The sequence below is a fragment of the Bactrocera latifrons genome, unplaced genomic scaffold (genome assembly GCF_001853355.1).
Source record: "Bactrocera latifrons isolate USDA-ARS-PBARC rearing strain unplaced genomic scaffold, ASM185335v1 scaffold_1, whole genome shotgun sequence".
In the NCBI taxonomy this organism is placed as follows: domain Eukaryota; kingdom Metazoa; phylum Arthropoda; class Insecta; order Diptera; family Tephritidae; genus Bactrocera; species Bactrocera latifrons.
The window spans coordinates 5,314,173-5,329,624 of record NW_017534407.1 but is presented as its reverse complement, the minus strand read 5'-3'; the positions used below and the strand labels follow the sequence as shown (position 1 = coordinate 5,329,624).

The window sequence follows — 15,452 nt, the reverse complement described above, 5'->3', positions numbered from 1 at the left end:
AAAAAAATTATTACAACACATACGCAACTACATAGCAAGACAAACCTAAATAAACCCAAGCGTGGGCGCGGTGGCGGTGCTACGTTGGGCAACCAAAATATAAACTACTACTTTTTCATGTAAAGAGTAAAAATTGTATTTGTGTATATAATTAATAGTATGCAATAAATTCATTACAAAAAGAAATATTTATATACTCATATCATACATACATAGTATATGTTAAATAAGAAAAAGTGCATACGAATGCTTTCGTACATTTTCACATAAACATATATTTAATCTGTTTTAATTTTTTTTATTTTGATATTTGTGGTTCTCGTTTATTGCAAGGACAAATTGGCTTAGCTTAAAATTACGATTTCAATAAAAACATACATGTGTGCAAAGTTTATTTGCTTTAAAAAATCAATGTTGAAAAACAAAAAATCGAATACAGTTGGCATAACCGCCATTTATGTATGCGCGCGCATTGTGCACTGAATTTGTCAACATAATTTTACAAGCTGGGCTCTAAAATTCGTATGCTACGCTTTTCTAACACACAACGCGCATGTAAAACTCGTTTGTTAACTCGCTCTTAGACGCACACATATTGCTCATAATTCACTTTGAAACATTAGCTATATCTATTTTCCCTCTATGTTTGCATTTCGCGTTACTTTCAGGCATTTATCTTTTACCATTTTTATCAACTTGGTACACCGCTAGTCGCAATATTCGCGTAGTTTTCTAAAACATTGCGCTTAAAAAATTGTCGAAACGTGCAATTTGTTCAAATATAACAAAAAATTGGCACTCTCTGTGAGTAATGCTCACATAAATAACATATTTTGAAATATTTCAAATAAAATACTTTACTAAACAGCTTCCAAACAGACAATGGTGCCGCGGCATTTAGCAAAATGATAAAGTTATTATTTTTTTTACACTGTCATGAGCATCGAAAATAAAATAAATTAAAGGTTTTTTACATTTTTAAAAACTTAACACATAAACAGCTACAAGTGACGCACAGCGTGTGGAACAAAGAACTTCGAATTTTGTTTTATGTTTGGGTTTTAAAATAATTAATATATAGTGTATTAATACATTTTTTTTTCATAAATATCAATTGAAAATTTTAACATAAGCTTACTAATTGAAAGTGAACAAAAAAAAAAAAGAAACGGCAAAATAAATTATTTTCAACGCAGGTTAGGTTGATCTGGTGGGGCTCGTGAGCCACGCATAACATAACCTTACTAAAATTAAAAAGTTAATTCAAAAATAAAAAAAAAGAAATTAGAGTTTTACTTCAAATAACAGCAGAATTCATATTTGAAGAACATAACCTTACTAAAATTAAAGTTAACACAAAATCAAAAACTAGAAAAATTACTCCTTTACTTCAAGTAACAGCAAAATTTATTTTTGAAGAACATAATCTTTCCAAATTAAAAATTAATATAAGCTTTTATATCTGTTTTTTAATTTTACATAACTTTTCATAATTATTAAATTTTTGAGTAACATAATATCACTAAAATGAAAAATAAATAAAAAAAGGTAATGTCAAAAGTAAGTAAAAAATAATATTTTTTTATTTTACACAACTTTCAATAGTTTTTAAATGTTAGAAAAACATAACCTTACTAAATGTAATGTTAAAAACTAGCAAACTATTTTCTTATCTTTACAGAAGTTTTAGTAAAAATAATAAAATGTTTTTGACAACACTTTTTCTATAAATAATAAACTTTGAAATTATAATTGCAAAACTTCATGAAAAGTTCTAAAAACTCAAAACAAGCTCTTCTTCGCACACGCTGCGCGTTCACTTTTGTCTGTATCTAACCATATTTCAATGCGAATCTCGTCTGCGTTTTAATTTTATATATTTTTGAAATCAATTTCATTGCGATAATTCATTTCCATGCTTATGTTTCTTTTGTTCTCTATATAAATTTGCATAACACAACTAAATTACATATTAAAATACGTGTCCACAGCGTGCTGCATTAACGTTTAGTTTTCGCTGGCGCAAATCCATTTCCATGTACTCTTCGATATATATTTCAACGCACATCCGTTCCACTTTCCATTGCTTTCTAGGTTTGGCATATATATTTCCAAATTAAATAGCTGGCATTTTATTGCAAAACATTTTCAAAACTCATTAGCGTCGTAAGTCTGCTAATGTTTTTCAAGTGTATGTATATGTGTGTGTTTTCATTTCATATCCAGCATTAAGCATTTTATTTTTTTATTTTTGTTTTATGTGTCACGTTATTGTGTTTTTATTATTTATATATATTTATATATTATTAATTTAAAATTCTCTTATAATTAGGAGAAACAAAACGTTCGATTGTGTCGTAATCAATCAGCGTTATCGTTATAATTTCAATGTTTTGTTTTCTGTTTTCAATTAAATTTCTTCACTCTATGCTCTCTACGCTCCATATATAAATCGTATGTGCTTCTACGTTGCGCAATATATCACTTCGAATCCTTTGAATTCTCTGACTGATTACCAATTGGCCATGCCTGGCTTGTTGAGTGTCATGAAGTATATTTGACATGATGATGCACCTTTGGCACTACTAAAGAACACCTTGTCATTGCGTTCGCACAGGAATTTCAAACGCTGTGCTTTTTTGTGCATAAACACACCGTCCAAATGACCGCTTTCAACTGAACGAATCTGCCGGGGATGGAATAGTAAAGCATACATTTAGTATTAGAGAGTTTTATCTAAACAAGTGCAAAGCGTAATACTCACTTCTATTGCTTTATTGCCCCAGCCCATGATTTGTCCTGTGCCGATGTAGGCCACGGATGTCGGCATTTCACCCCACTGCGAAAGTGAATAGTGAAAAAAAATACCAGAAATATAATAATTTTTATATAGTACTATATGCAAATATGTATGTATATGTATTATATAAAATATTTCAAATATACATAAAAATAATTAGTAAATACCTGCAAAACAATATTCTTTGAAACTCGTCCAACCGTATTTACATAGACACCTTCATTGTCGTAGCAGAGCAAGAGCTGCATGCCATTCGAATTTGGAAGCGCCACTATACAATGCGGAATGATTGCATCATGAGTCTGCATATGAATAAAGAACAAAATAGATCAGTAACTCACATATTGCAAAAAAAAAAAAAAAATGTTTGCAAACATTTTCAACTTACATGTTTAGGAAGATAAATATCGTATACTTCAGCGGAGTCCAAATCCACAGCGTGGAAACCCTCGGCAGAACCATAAATCACTTTAAGGCGTGATTGATCCTCTATAGTGAGATCAACTAATAACGGACGATGCTCTAAATCGCCGAAATTCTAAAGAGAGAGAGACACAGTGAGAGATAGAGATAACAGCAGAAAGAAAAGACATAATAGTTCTGTAATTTAATTGTTCATAGATTTTAGCGCTCAATATAGCATACCTTAAATGCCATAAATTTGTGATATGGCTTGGGAGCCCATGCATAAATTTCAATAGAGTCTTTTAATGCGATCACTAGGAACTTAATCCTTTCGTATTTCACAATTTTAAAATGTACAGCACCTTGTAAGTCACCAACATTTATCCAGCCATTGCGACGCTCCACTTGCTGTTTGGGAGAAATTAATTGAAATTAATAGAAACATTAATAAAAGTTTGTTAAAAGTTAATAGAAAGTGGGTATATTTAACGTTATCTTTTCTTGACGAAAATTTTGCTTCATTATATAGCAACATTGTGCAAATGTTCCATGACACCCTGTAACAATGCTCAATTTTTTAAAAGATAAAAGAAAAATAAATGGCACCCAATTATAAATCAGCTGTGGCATTGAAATTACTAACTAAATTATACGTTCATCGTGCGGTGAAGTACAAATTGAACTAGAAATTATGTTTTTTGCAAGAAATTGTATTTTGTCTCTAGAGATCTTTAAAAAGGGACATACATATGGGTTTTTGGTAATAATTTGAATCTAACGCCACTTTTAGAAATACTTTGGGAAAAATAGCAAATCATCAAACACCTAATACTAATTCTTGTTGTCAAAAAAGTCTTGCGGTATTTTCGCTAGTTGGCGCTGAGAGCGCGTAGTGCATCTCAAGCCGCCAATAAAATTTGTGCAGTTTATGGACCCGTTACAGTTTCCTTTTCCACCGCACAACGATGGTTTCAACGTTTTCGCTCTGGTGTAGAGGTGGTCGAAGATGCGCCACACTCCGGAAGGCCTGTCGTCGAAAATTGCGACAAAACCGCTGAATTGGTCGAAAGAGACCGGCATACTAGCAACCGTAGCATCGGTCAAGAGCTGGGCATGAGTCATCAAAAAAAAATTTATGAACAATTGAAAATTCAATAAAAATACCGCAAGACATTTTTGACAACCTAATATATAGTTTTGTTAGAAATATGTTGCTGATTAACTCAACTGTATCTTTTGTAAAATCATTTGCAGCAAACATTTCTAATTCAGTTAAATCGGACCACAAATGTTAATTTTCCGGAAAACTAGAAACCAGCGACACCTAATGGGCTCATTTTTATCAGACGCACTTTTTAAGGAAGAGGAAGACCTCCGCTTCATTGGAGAGATCAGGTGGAGAAGGACCTGGCTTCGCTTGGAGTCACAACTTGGCGCCAAATCGCGAAAAGAAGAAACGATTGGCGCGATGTTGTTAATTCGGCTGTAACCGCGGTGTCTACGAAAGTAAAGAAGAATAACTTGTTTAAAATATGCTCAAAATCGGTTGAAAATACAGTTAAATTACATTTGTGATCGTGCAGAGATCCATGCAATGGACCCATGAAGAAGAATATTGAAGGTTTCACATTGTCTAAAGGAGAGACGACCACTAAAGTCTTAATACTACAATTTTAGATTTCGCTTTAATCAAGTTTGGAAACATGACCTACTAAGTAATATTCAGGAGCTCAGTGATCACAAACCTCCTGGCAGTTGTCCAGTCATTTATTGAAATGAATTTTCCGCGGATCGGAGGAACTTTTGACATAATAAAATACTTTTAAGACAGTAGCATATTGAAAGAAGCAGAACTGCTGAAGTGGTGCTGTGCTAATATAATAAAATATTTTAATAGAATTTAATTTTTAACTTACTAAGAGGCGAATGTAATTGGAAAAGTGGGAGAATTGAACTCGTATATTAGTATGTTTACAAGTTGTAGGTGAGACTATAACAACTTTTTCTATTGAATTTTAGTGAAAGTCTTCTTAACTTACATCAGAAAGCCCGTCGGTACGTAGGATTTTCGATTTTAGCCATGATAAATAATAAACGCGCACACGATTCTTTTTGCCCGATATGGTAACCAAAATATTTTGACCTTCTAGCACCTCCATTTGTTGAAAACGACGACGCGAGATCAGTTGATATACCTGAAAAAAGATACAAATATAAATATATGAAATATAAGGAAAATATATACATATATATATGAATTGCATCTCCACGCACCTTTCCCTGTCCAGAGCGATCCAGCAGCATCAGGCCATTCTCTGTGCCGATCAACAGATTGACACCCCACAATGCTGCGCATAATATCTCCGAATTGAAACGTTTCTTGTATTTACGTATTTCTGGTGTGTCGCTGGTCGCCTCGTGCGATGTCGGCGTCACATTGACATTTATATGCGATTCACGACGCGTTGGTCCCGAACCACCAGCACCAAAACCGAATGTGAGGAAACTGCGCTGTTTCTGTTGCAGCGCATAGGCGTGTGGTGGCAAATTGCAAGATGATGATGGCGGCGTTGATATATTGGAAGAAGAAGAAGCAGATTTGTGCAATAAATTAGTAATACTGCTGGTAGATCTAGTTTTGCTAATTGAATTTTTCGGACTATTCTGCCGCGACGATGACGACAACGAAATTGTCGACTGCGGCGAATTGTTCGAACTGATAAACGACTTTGATGGCGTGGAATGCACTGATGAGTTGATGGCCGCTTGATACTGTTGTGTACGCGCGATTAGCCAACATATTACACATGCACACACAAATACGTTTCAATTTAGCGAGGTTTATTTTGTTTGTTCGTTTTATTTATTTATTTTTTTTTTTTTTGGTTTGCATTTATTTTTGTTTTTAAAAGAGGAAAGAAAATAAAAAAAATAATTTGTTAATATTTTTTGCTTATATTAAAGTTAATAAAATATTATTACTATTTACACATACAATATACAATTATATAGTTTACTTTTAGTGTTAAAAAAAGTAATATATTCACCACTTGCTTCTATGCTTGACATGCGAGAGTGTGTGCTACACTTGTTATACTCAAAAAAGAACTCATCACCAGCGAGTAAATACATACATACATGTATAGAGATAGTGTTACGCATGATTACTGGCGCAGTACATGCAAATAAAATGCGCGAAAAATATTACTGTATGAGAGATGTCACTTTTGGGCGCAGGAGAAAACTATTTTTAAGCTTATAAGTTGAGTAACGGCAATCTCAAATACTATATATGCAGAGTGGCACGAATATTCATGCGTAACGGTATTGTAATGTAATGAATAAAAATCAATTTAAGTAGACGCTGCCACCCATTTCACTCACTTTCAGAAAATTATAAGAAATTAGTTTACATAGATGATAATGATATACTGTTAGTTATACTATATAGTAGGTATATGTTGTTGATAGCCGTAGGCACTAAAACCTTTTGAGTGCGGAAACTAGAAATCGAGTTAATTATAGATAATAATATGAGATTATGTGTTAAGTCTTTCCCAGACGCCATGGAATCGGTGGTACAAAAAAGGAAATAGAGAACTTGTCGAAAGTATTTGCAATCATTTAGTACCTGAGGTTATTATAATTGAGTGTTTGTGTGTGTGTGTGTATATATATAGTCTGTGTAGGCATATGTTTGCTAATTAATTTTAATCAATAACACAGATACGGATATTTACTAAATTATTTTTAATTTTTTTTATTGAAAAATCATACGCATGTCTGTTATATTATGTGTTCCATGTGTAGGCCAAAATATGATATGTATGTATGTATATATAAGTGGGTTGTGTAGTAAAAAAAATTTAAAATAAATAATTTTTTATTTTAATTTAAAATAATTTTTTTTTTTATTTTATGGTTTTCATGAAAATAATTTCTCTTGCGTTGTGGGTTTTTAGGAACTAATGAAATATTAAAAAAAAATATATCTCGATATTTTAAATAGATTTTAAACTTAGTAAATGTTTTTGTATTTTAATTTTCAGAGTTTTTAATATAAAATAATTATCGATTTCTAATATTTGAAGCAAAAAAAATAAAAATTTGTTTCTTGTTTTTTATGTAAACAATATGTTTTCTTTTGCTTTTTGGACTATTCTGGTGCTAATTAAGTACTTAAAAAAGTGCTATCTTAACTTTTTAAATAATTTTGAATCTTAGTAATTTTTACATATTATATTATTAGTATTACTATTTTTTTTAGAAAATTAGTGTCAGCTTTTAATGTCCCTTCCACAAACTTGTAATTAGCAATTCATTATTTTCTGTATTTTTGGTTTTAGATCTCCTGATAAATAAAAGAAATTTAACAAAATATTTAAGGAACTCAGGTAGACCATATTTTCTCTATTCATTTATAATTTTTAAACTTTTTTTTAACTATCCGCCGAAATGTAGGCAACGCTTTGTATAAAAGTAATGTTATTATACAAAATATTGTTGAAAGTACGGGTATACATACGTTTTAGAAGAAATCCTATGAACATTTCTTTTTTTCGCTACTTTTCTATTTCTTATCTAAATTTGAAAAATTTTCCTAATGCGAAAGTGTACATAAAACATATATTATATAAATGTATAATGGAGAAATTTTCAAAACATAGATTAGTTACAATTGTCTGATATACTATTTTATGCAATAAACACATATATTTGAAGTTTTAGAGCTCAAACTTGCATATTTTATTGATTCTAGCATGCCACACAGAATATAACAAACATAGGCAAATTGTGCGAGTATTTAAGGGGTTACATGGGTTACGGCTTTAAAATCAAATTCAAATCGATTTTTTTTTTATTGTCATATATTATAAAATTCTACAGCACCTGTAGAATATTGTCCTAAATTTTCAAGTTGATCAGAGTAATAGTTTCTGAGATACAGCTTTGAGAACTTGTGCGCTAGAGGCTAGCTGCGCTAAGTGCGCTGTCTTTAAGTGAGTTTTTCGTGAAACTGCGATTTTGAAGTTTTTGAAATGCAAAGGTCGAGTTTAAAATTTTTTTTTTCAAAATATTTCACTATTTCTTTGTTAATGGTGTATGTTTGTAACAATAAAAAATTCTAATAAAATATTTAATCTTTTATATGAGAAAAAATTGCTGCACAAGGACGGTTTTTAACCCGAGGAAACCCATGTAACTCCTTAAATAGGTTTATTGAGAACGTTGCTCTCAAAATTCAACAAATATAAATAGTCACATGAAAGGTAACACAAATTTATACTTTGTTAAATACTCTTAGCAGTAAACACTCTAGTAAAAAGTTTGCTGGAATGTATTTTTTTTCTAATTTTTAATAATTGAATTATTATTGCTTTTTTTAATTTTTAATTGAATTTTTTTAATTTGAATTATAAAAATATTTCTTTTAATTTTTAATATTTCTTTTTAATAAACATATGCATATGTACATATATACTTTTTAATTTACCTTTTTTATTAATATTATTTTTATTTTGAATCAAGAAAAAAACTCTATGAGCCGAATTAACTATTTAAGAGTATGTAAGAAAAAGCATAAACACATATTATACAAAAAAGTTGTAATCAAAGGTAGAAGAGAAAATGAAAATTATTATACCAATACATTAAAATTATCTAGTAGGAAAACATTTAGAGACTTGCGGGTGATTTACTATTATTATAATATATTTTTTTGTTCTTTACTTATAAATTTAGTGATACTATACATTTGCTTATATCAAACAACAGAGTATTTTCTTTTTACAGACACTAGCGACTTTGTTGTTACTCATACTGTTATTTATTTGCGAGTGGTTGCTAATTTAGACTTTCAATTATTTATTTTTAAATTTTTTGTTTTTTTTTTTAATTTTTTGTATATTTGAATATTTTATTGTTGGTGTTTATGAAATACTTACTATTTGTTTTTAATTGCAATTTGGCATATTGATAATTTGTTAAAAATTTCGTTGTGGCCATCAGCTCAAACACAAACGTCGCGGAAAGACAAAGCACAATGAAGAAAAATTTTATTTTGTTATATAATTGTATCATTTAAAAAAAAGGGTGTACATTTGTATTTGATTTATACGAGAAATCAACAAGTTCTAACCAACATGCCAACAAAAATCACTTTTATCAGTTCAACAAAAACTAACCTACAAATACGTTGACTTAACAGCAACACAAAAAAAACATAAAGAAAATAAACACTGACTAAGTTTTGGTGATAAAATAATTGCTAATGTTTGTGGTCAGCTGCTGCTGAGATGCCTACAAACTAAAACAAACAAACAAAACCGTTAGAATACTATGCTTAATTGAGCAGTGTTGTGTTGTTGTGGCAGCAGGCAAGTCAGTTCGGTTAATATTTTTATTTCATTTTCTAAATGTATTTAGCTACTAAATTGTTGTTGTTGGTTGTTGCTTGTTAATCAATATGTAAAACAAGAGTGAATGGTTTAGTTATACTAATGTAACGGTAAACATTACACGCCACGCCAAACAAATGATTTCGATTGCCATCAAATCGTTTTTGTTGTTGTTTTTATTAGTCACAAAATATGTAGAAGAGTTCAATTAAGTGAATCGTTTAGTTTGTATGCCACACCTACACAAAAATTAGTTAGCCAAACACAAACAAACAACTCGAAACTAGGACATTAAGAGACCTTTGGGCAAAAAGCTTAAAATTTTTTCGAACAATTTCGGTAATAAATATTTTTAAAGCATATTAAGTATAATTTGTAAATAGTTTTTACTAAAAACCTAAAAGTAAATAACACTTTTCAAATATTGTTGTATAAATGGTTTTTAAGGTTGTATTTTGGTAACAAAAATAACGGTTTGAGGGGGGGGGCGGGGCGCATATTGATCAACGATTGAGATTTTTGGCAAATACAGAATTTTCGAATATGTATTATTGACTGATTTACGAAATATAAATTTGTCTAGGCATTTCAAATAATTATGAAAAAATAATTTGTTTGGGCGCCAAAATGTAGGCTATTTTTTGCTATATTAGGAAAACATAAAAGAAATTTGAAATTTGATTGTATATATATATATATATCTATATATTATCTCAGCGCTAAAATTGATTTGTTTTTATATGAAAAATTCGTTTGTGCGCCAAAATGTAGGCAACAATTCAAATTCAAATAAATAATTTGTTTTCGCGCCAAAATGTAGGCAAATTATTTCGCTATTTTATTTATTTATTTATTTTTATTAAATTTGATTCGACTATTTTTTGTGTGCCAAAATGTAGGCAAAATTTTTTTGCTCTTTTGGGGAAAAAATATGGAGATTTTACTGCCTAAAGTAATGTCAGATTATTGATTATTATTACTGGTTCTTCCAAATTGATTCATTTTTAAATCAAATCTGAATGAATAATTCGTTTGTGCGCCAAAATGTAGGCAACATTTTTTGCTATTTTAGAAAAAGATATTTTACTGGTTAAAAAAGTATCAGATTTTTTATTATTATTACTATTTTTTATTAAAAGTGTTTTAATATTTTAATAAAGGAGTTTAAGTAAAGCTCTACTTGAAGGAAGAATCTAATTTTAGTTCAACTTGGCTTTGAAGCCTAATTCTTTTTTTATTACACGTGACAAAATTAAAACCACTAAAGGGATTATTGTCGCTGATTGATGTTTGTTACATTGTTACGCTTGCACCAGCATCTACATATTCATTACCTAAATTTCCAATAAATTTCAAGCGTCATTACGTTGGGTTCGACGGAGTTGTTGATTAAAAAACTCAAAATATGCTATGATTTCAAAATACATACGTACATACCACATATTATTATTTATATGTATTTGCATGTATGTATGTACATATGTATGTATATAAAAATATTTTTGTTAACGTTAACGCAATTATAGCTATGTATGTATGTAAATGAAGGGAACAAAACACAACGATATCTAACAACAATTGTAAATAAATGGGCATAACTTAAAATAGAAATAAATTGACGTACGCACGTTAAAATTCAAAATTTAACTAATAAATGATTAACTATAAAAAAATATGATGTAAAATAAAATGACACAATTTAAGTGCTAAAATATATAAGACGTGAAACGTATTACTCACCTCCTCGCTAGATGATTTATCGTGACGCGGTGGTGTTGCCGGCGAGGCTTGACTGAGCAAGTCGGGTAAGACGCTGCTGGTGCGTGTGCCGGGAGTGCCGAGACCGCTATTTTCACTGCTACGATTCTGTATAACGCATTCATGGAGGTGAAGAAATTAAAAGCAGAATGAAATAAATATACAATAGTTTATTCAACTCGATATTTTTTTTTTTTTTTTAATATTGAAACAATGAAAATCACAGTCGATATTTATGTAAAATTACATATAAACGCATTATAACACATAATATAAGTAACGAATTAACGAGTATAAATGAGTCTCACACACAATTCTTGTCTGTAAAATGTATATGAATGCCAATGAGTTACACTTATAAATACATACATACATATATGTACTTGCTTACTAAAATGAAATAAATTGATGTTTTCTTAAATTTTCTTCACAATATTTGCTGTATTTATATACTTGAGCACGCCAAAAATAAAAACATATATAAGGAAAATTAATGAAAAGTCAAATATTTGACGTTTTAAGTTCGTTTCTAGGCATTTGGAAGTTGGTACAAAATTTCGGGCAAGTAGCTCATGCGACAAAATACGAGAACGACAAAATTTGAGAACAACAATGGGCCTCCTAAAGATCTAGGTGCGTCGTCAAACAACCACTTTACTGACGACAATTTATTTGAGAACAGCAGCAGGTAAAAACACATTGTGTTATGTTCAGAGCTTAGTTTATTTTATTATTAAAATTTTGCATTTATAGTCTAGGACATGAGCCTTGAAACAAGTTTGATCGCAATTAATCAAAAGTAAATAGCATGACTCTCATCACTTATAAGCATATCGTCACCTAAAATGCAAAATAACGTAACATAACTTTTTATGGGTTTACCACTGAAGAAAAAACATTACAATGGAAACCACTCATATTGGAACAAAATGTGTATGATGTAGTGAATCTTAAGTAATAAAAAACCCAATTTCGAATTGTTTGCTGACGCTTTCTTTTGTATTTTAAGTGACGATATACTATGTATAAGTAGCATGTTTAACAATGAACTAAAAATCTCTGAAGACCAGTCAAATATTTTTGACTTTTCATTTAAAGACGAAACGACTTACGTTTCGAAGATATAATAATGAAAGATTGACTATATGATTATAGTTAAAAAACATATAGTATTCTATACATATATATCGATTTTAAATATTTTTTTACCGTAACCTCATTAGCATTCAGAGTCAGTTGAAAAATTTAGTTCAAGTTGTTTTGGTTGTTGTTTTAACATAATTTAATTTATAAATTAGCGATAGTAGCTCAACAGTAAACCATACAGTTAATAATATTTAGTAAATAAGTATAAGCAAATATAAGCGTTTGGTTAGAATGTAGAGGCAGAGCTGCAAGGGATCGTATGTGGTTTTTAATTGAGTGATTAATGCAATTTTTGAAATTTGTATTAGATTACATTTTTTACGAGGTACGTACTGCATATTATTTTACCCCATTTTACTATAAATTAATAATTAGTTTATTAGGTATTAATTGAAAGTTTGAAAAAATAAGATTATTTTAATTAAATTTAAAATGTGCAAGAAAATTTTTATGAATAAATAACTTAACAGTTAATTTTTTTATTTAATTTTTTACACTTTCAATTAAATTATTTAGTGTCGTTTTGAAATTAAAAAAAAAATAAAATGATTTTATATAAATTATGCAAAGCCAAATTACATTATATGCAGTAGAGACATATTTACATGAGTTAGTTTAGAAATGCTATGACATTTCAACACAATATTAGTATACTTTTAGGCGTACTCCAAAAAGTTAAAAATTGTTATGAAATTTCGGTAAAATATATATATAAACTGATTGTAATATGTTTTATTTTAATCAGGATAAATTTTAGCGAAGTACATACAAATATATAAAATATTTTTTTAAGTATTATACATATATGGTCCGTTATTTATGTTACTTTGGCTCAAGAAGAAACTTTTTCGCCAAAGATTGGTTCGTGGGCGTTACTAATTTTACAATAAAAAAAAATATTAAAATAAAACGTAAACAAATGGTGGAGGCTCTTTTTCAGTAGTTTCATAAATATGTAGATATTTGAGGTTAAGCATATTAATAAGTGCAAGGTGTGACCAAAAATAACCAAACTCTATGGATATATCAGCAAAACCTCGTTTACTTTTTGGTATTCATTTAATTTAGGTGCTAAAAAAGGTCTTTCTTTTACCCAAAACTTCATTTCGATTTCAACAATCATTACTAAAAGACTTTTAATCAATTTGTATGTCTCAGCGATTCTCGTCTTATTTAATTTTTCGTTATAATTTAAATTTAAGAGTCGGATATTTTTGGGACACACTTTGTATTTATAAAAACTGCCAAAATAATATTAGTTGAAGAAAGTGGAAAGGCGCCAAGCGTGATAAGCTGCTTTAAAAATGTGTGCATTTTGAATATGAAAATGTATAGCTGGGCCTATTGCCATATACACATACATATGTACATACATAATCAGAAAGTCATTTTATATAATAATGCCATATAATATGACATACAACTTTACTTAAGGCTATAACATATAATTCATTCATACTAAAACATACATATATTTAAGCGTGCAATAATTATTTTCGATATTCTTTCAATTGGTGATTTTTGATTTTTCTGTTTGTTTAATTTTTAATGAAATTTGACATTCAATGAGAAATGTTAATTACTCTTCAATGCATTTGATTACTGAATACTTATAATTATTATTGGAATTAATGTGGTAGTAGGTAGTAAGAATAATTAATATTATTACTTATTATTTATTAATCTGTAGCAATACAAGCGTTTAGTAGTTTAATTTCTATGAGCTCCTGCAATCAATAAATAGTTTAAAATGGCGCAATGTATGAATACATGGTTTCATGCCCCAGGAGAAATGTATAGTCAAAGGAGGAAGGCCGGGAATTGATCTTAAATTTTAACGCAATTTTCCTTCACAAACCAAATCGTATACAGTAGATAGACTATCCGAAATTGAACTCTAAAAACAGTTATTAGTATACTTTTAGGCGTCTTCAAAAACGTTAATATTTGAATTTAAGAGGGTTCATTTTCCAGTTGTATGCCAGAAAAAAGACGTTTCCTTGTAGAGGCATTTTATTTAACATATAAATAAAAAAATATATTTATTTCCAGAATTTAATGTACTATAATAATACTAGTCTACAGTAATTTTTCGACGAGAGGTTGTTTTTTTGTTTTTTTGCTAATTTTAATAACATTTTCTAACACATATGTATGTATGTAAGTTTTTTTGAGTTGTAGTCGTTTACTAAATAGACAAAAATATCTGTACGTGATGAACTCATATTTGTAATCTGGACACCAAAAACTCCCCACAGACCTAATAATACAATACTTAACCTCTGATCCAAAAACCATAAAAACTATTATTAATATGGATGAGTACAGAAAATTATCAAAAGACTAGTCAAAATTTTGATATTTGACAGAAAGAGAAAGACATTTCAAACCTCAAAGTTACTTAAAAACTCGAAATTAGAAAAAAATGTATGTTGACAATTTTCTTTGTTATCGAGGTGTGGTGCACTCTGAACTGTTGGCACAAGTGTTTTGGGTCCAAGAGGAATTACTTTTTGGGGTGACGACATAGAGTTTGAAGAATAAAATAAGAAATTTAAAGTTTTGAACAAAGTCTTACTATTTTTTGCTCATGCCATTGCAAAAAAAAAAAAAAATCGATTTTTTGAAATTTATAAATGGTTATAGCCATAAATTTAATGTAGGCTTTGAAATTTTGTGTTAGACTGATACAAACACGCTGAACTGCAAGTCACATTCAGCTTTTAGCTAAAAATTGAGTCCTAAAATGTTTAGCGTACTTTTATGGGCTATTTCAAATAACAATTTATTCGTAGCAGCTATAAAAATACTTTTTTTGTTTAAAGTTATTAAACATTTTTGGTAAAAAAATTAAATAAAAAAATTTTTGTATTTTTCTATAATATTTTTGTTAACTTACAAAACTCCTGTGATATATATCAAAATTTGACACCTGTCTAAAAATC

At 29.4% G+C, this 15,452-nt stretch overlaps 1 protein-coding gene across 6 annotated transcripts in view; it reads right to left on the bottom strand.

The window, feature by feature from the left end:
• Positions 1-1,841: 1,841 nt before the first annotated feature.
• Positions 1,842-15,452, bottom strand: part of LOC108964942 (serine/threonine-protein kinase mig-15) — a 75,626-nt gene continuing 62,015 nt past the window's right edge. For 5 of the 6 annotated variants that reach the window (XM_018927046.1, XM_018927018.1, XM_018927008.1 and 2 more), the window contains 8 exons: positions 11,344-11,469; positions 5,480-5,977; positions 5,245-5,400; positions 3,446-3,613; positions 3,189-3,338; positions 2,968-3,102; positions 2,765-2,839; positions 1,842-2,686 (listed from right to left, as the gene is read on the bottom strand). In XM_018927046.1, coding sequence (XP_018782591.1) covers positions 2,513-2,686; positions 2,765-2,839; positions 2,968-3,102; positions 3,189-3,338; positions 3,446-3,613; positions 5,245-5,400; positions 5,480-5,977; positions 11,344-11,469 — 1,482 coding nt within the window. In that variant the 3' untranslated portion in view covers positions 1,842-2,512. The remainder of the gene's footprint in view (positions 2,687-2,764; positions 2,840-2,967; positions 3,103-3,188; positions 3,339-3,445; positions 3,614-5,244; positions 5,401-5,479; positions 5,978-11,343; positions 11,470-15,452) is intronic. The other variant, XM_018927036.1, reaches the window with a different exon arrangement.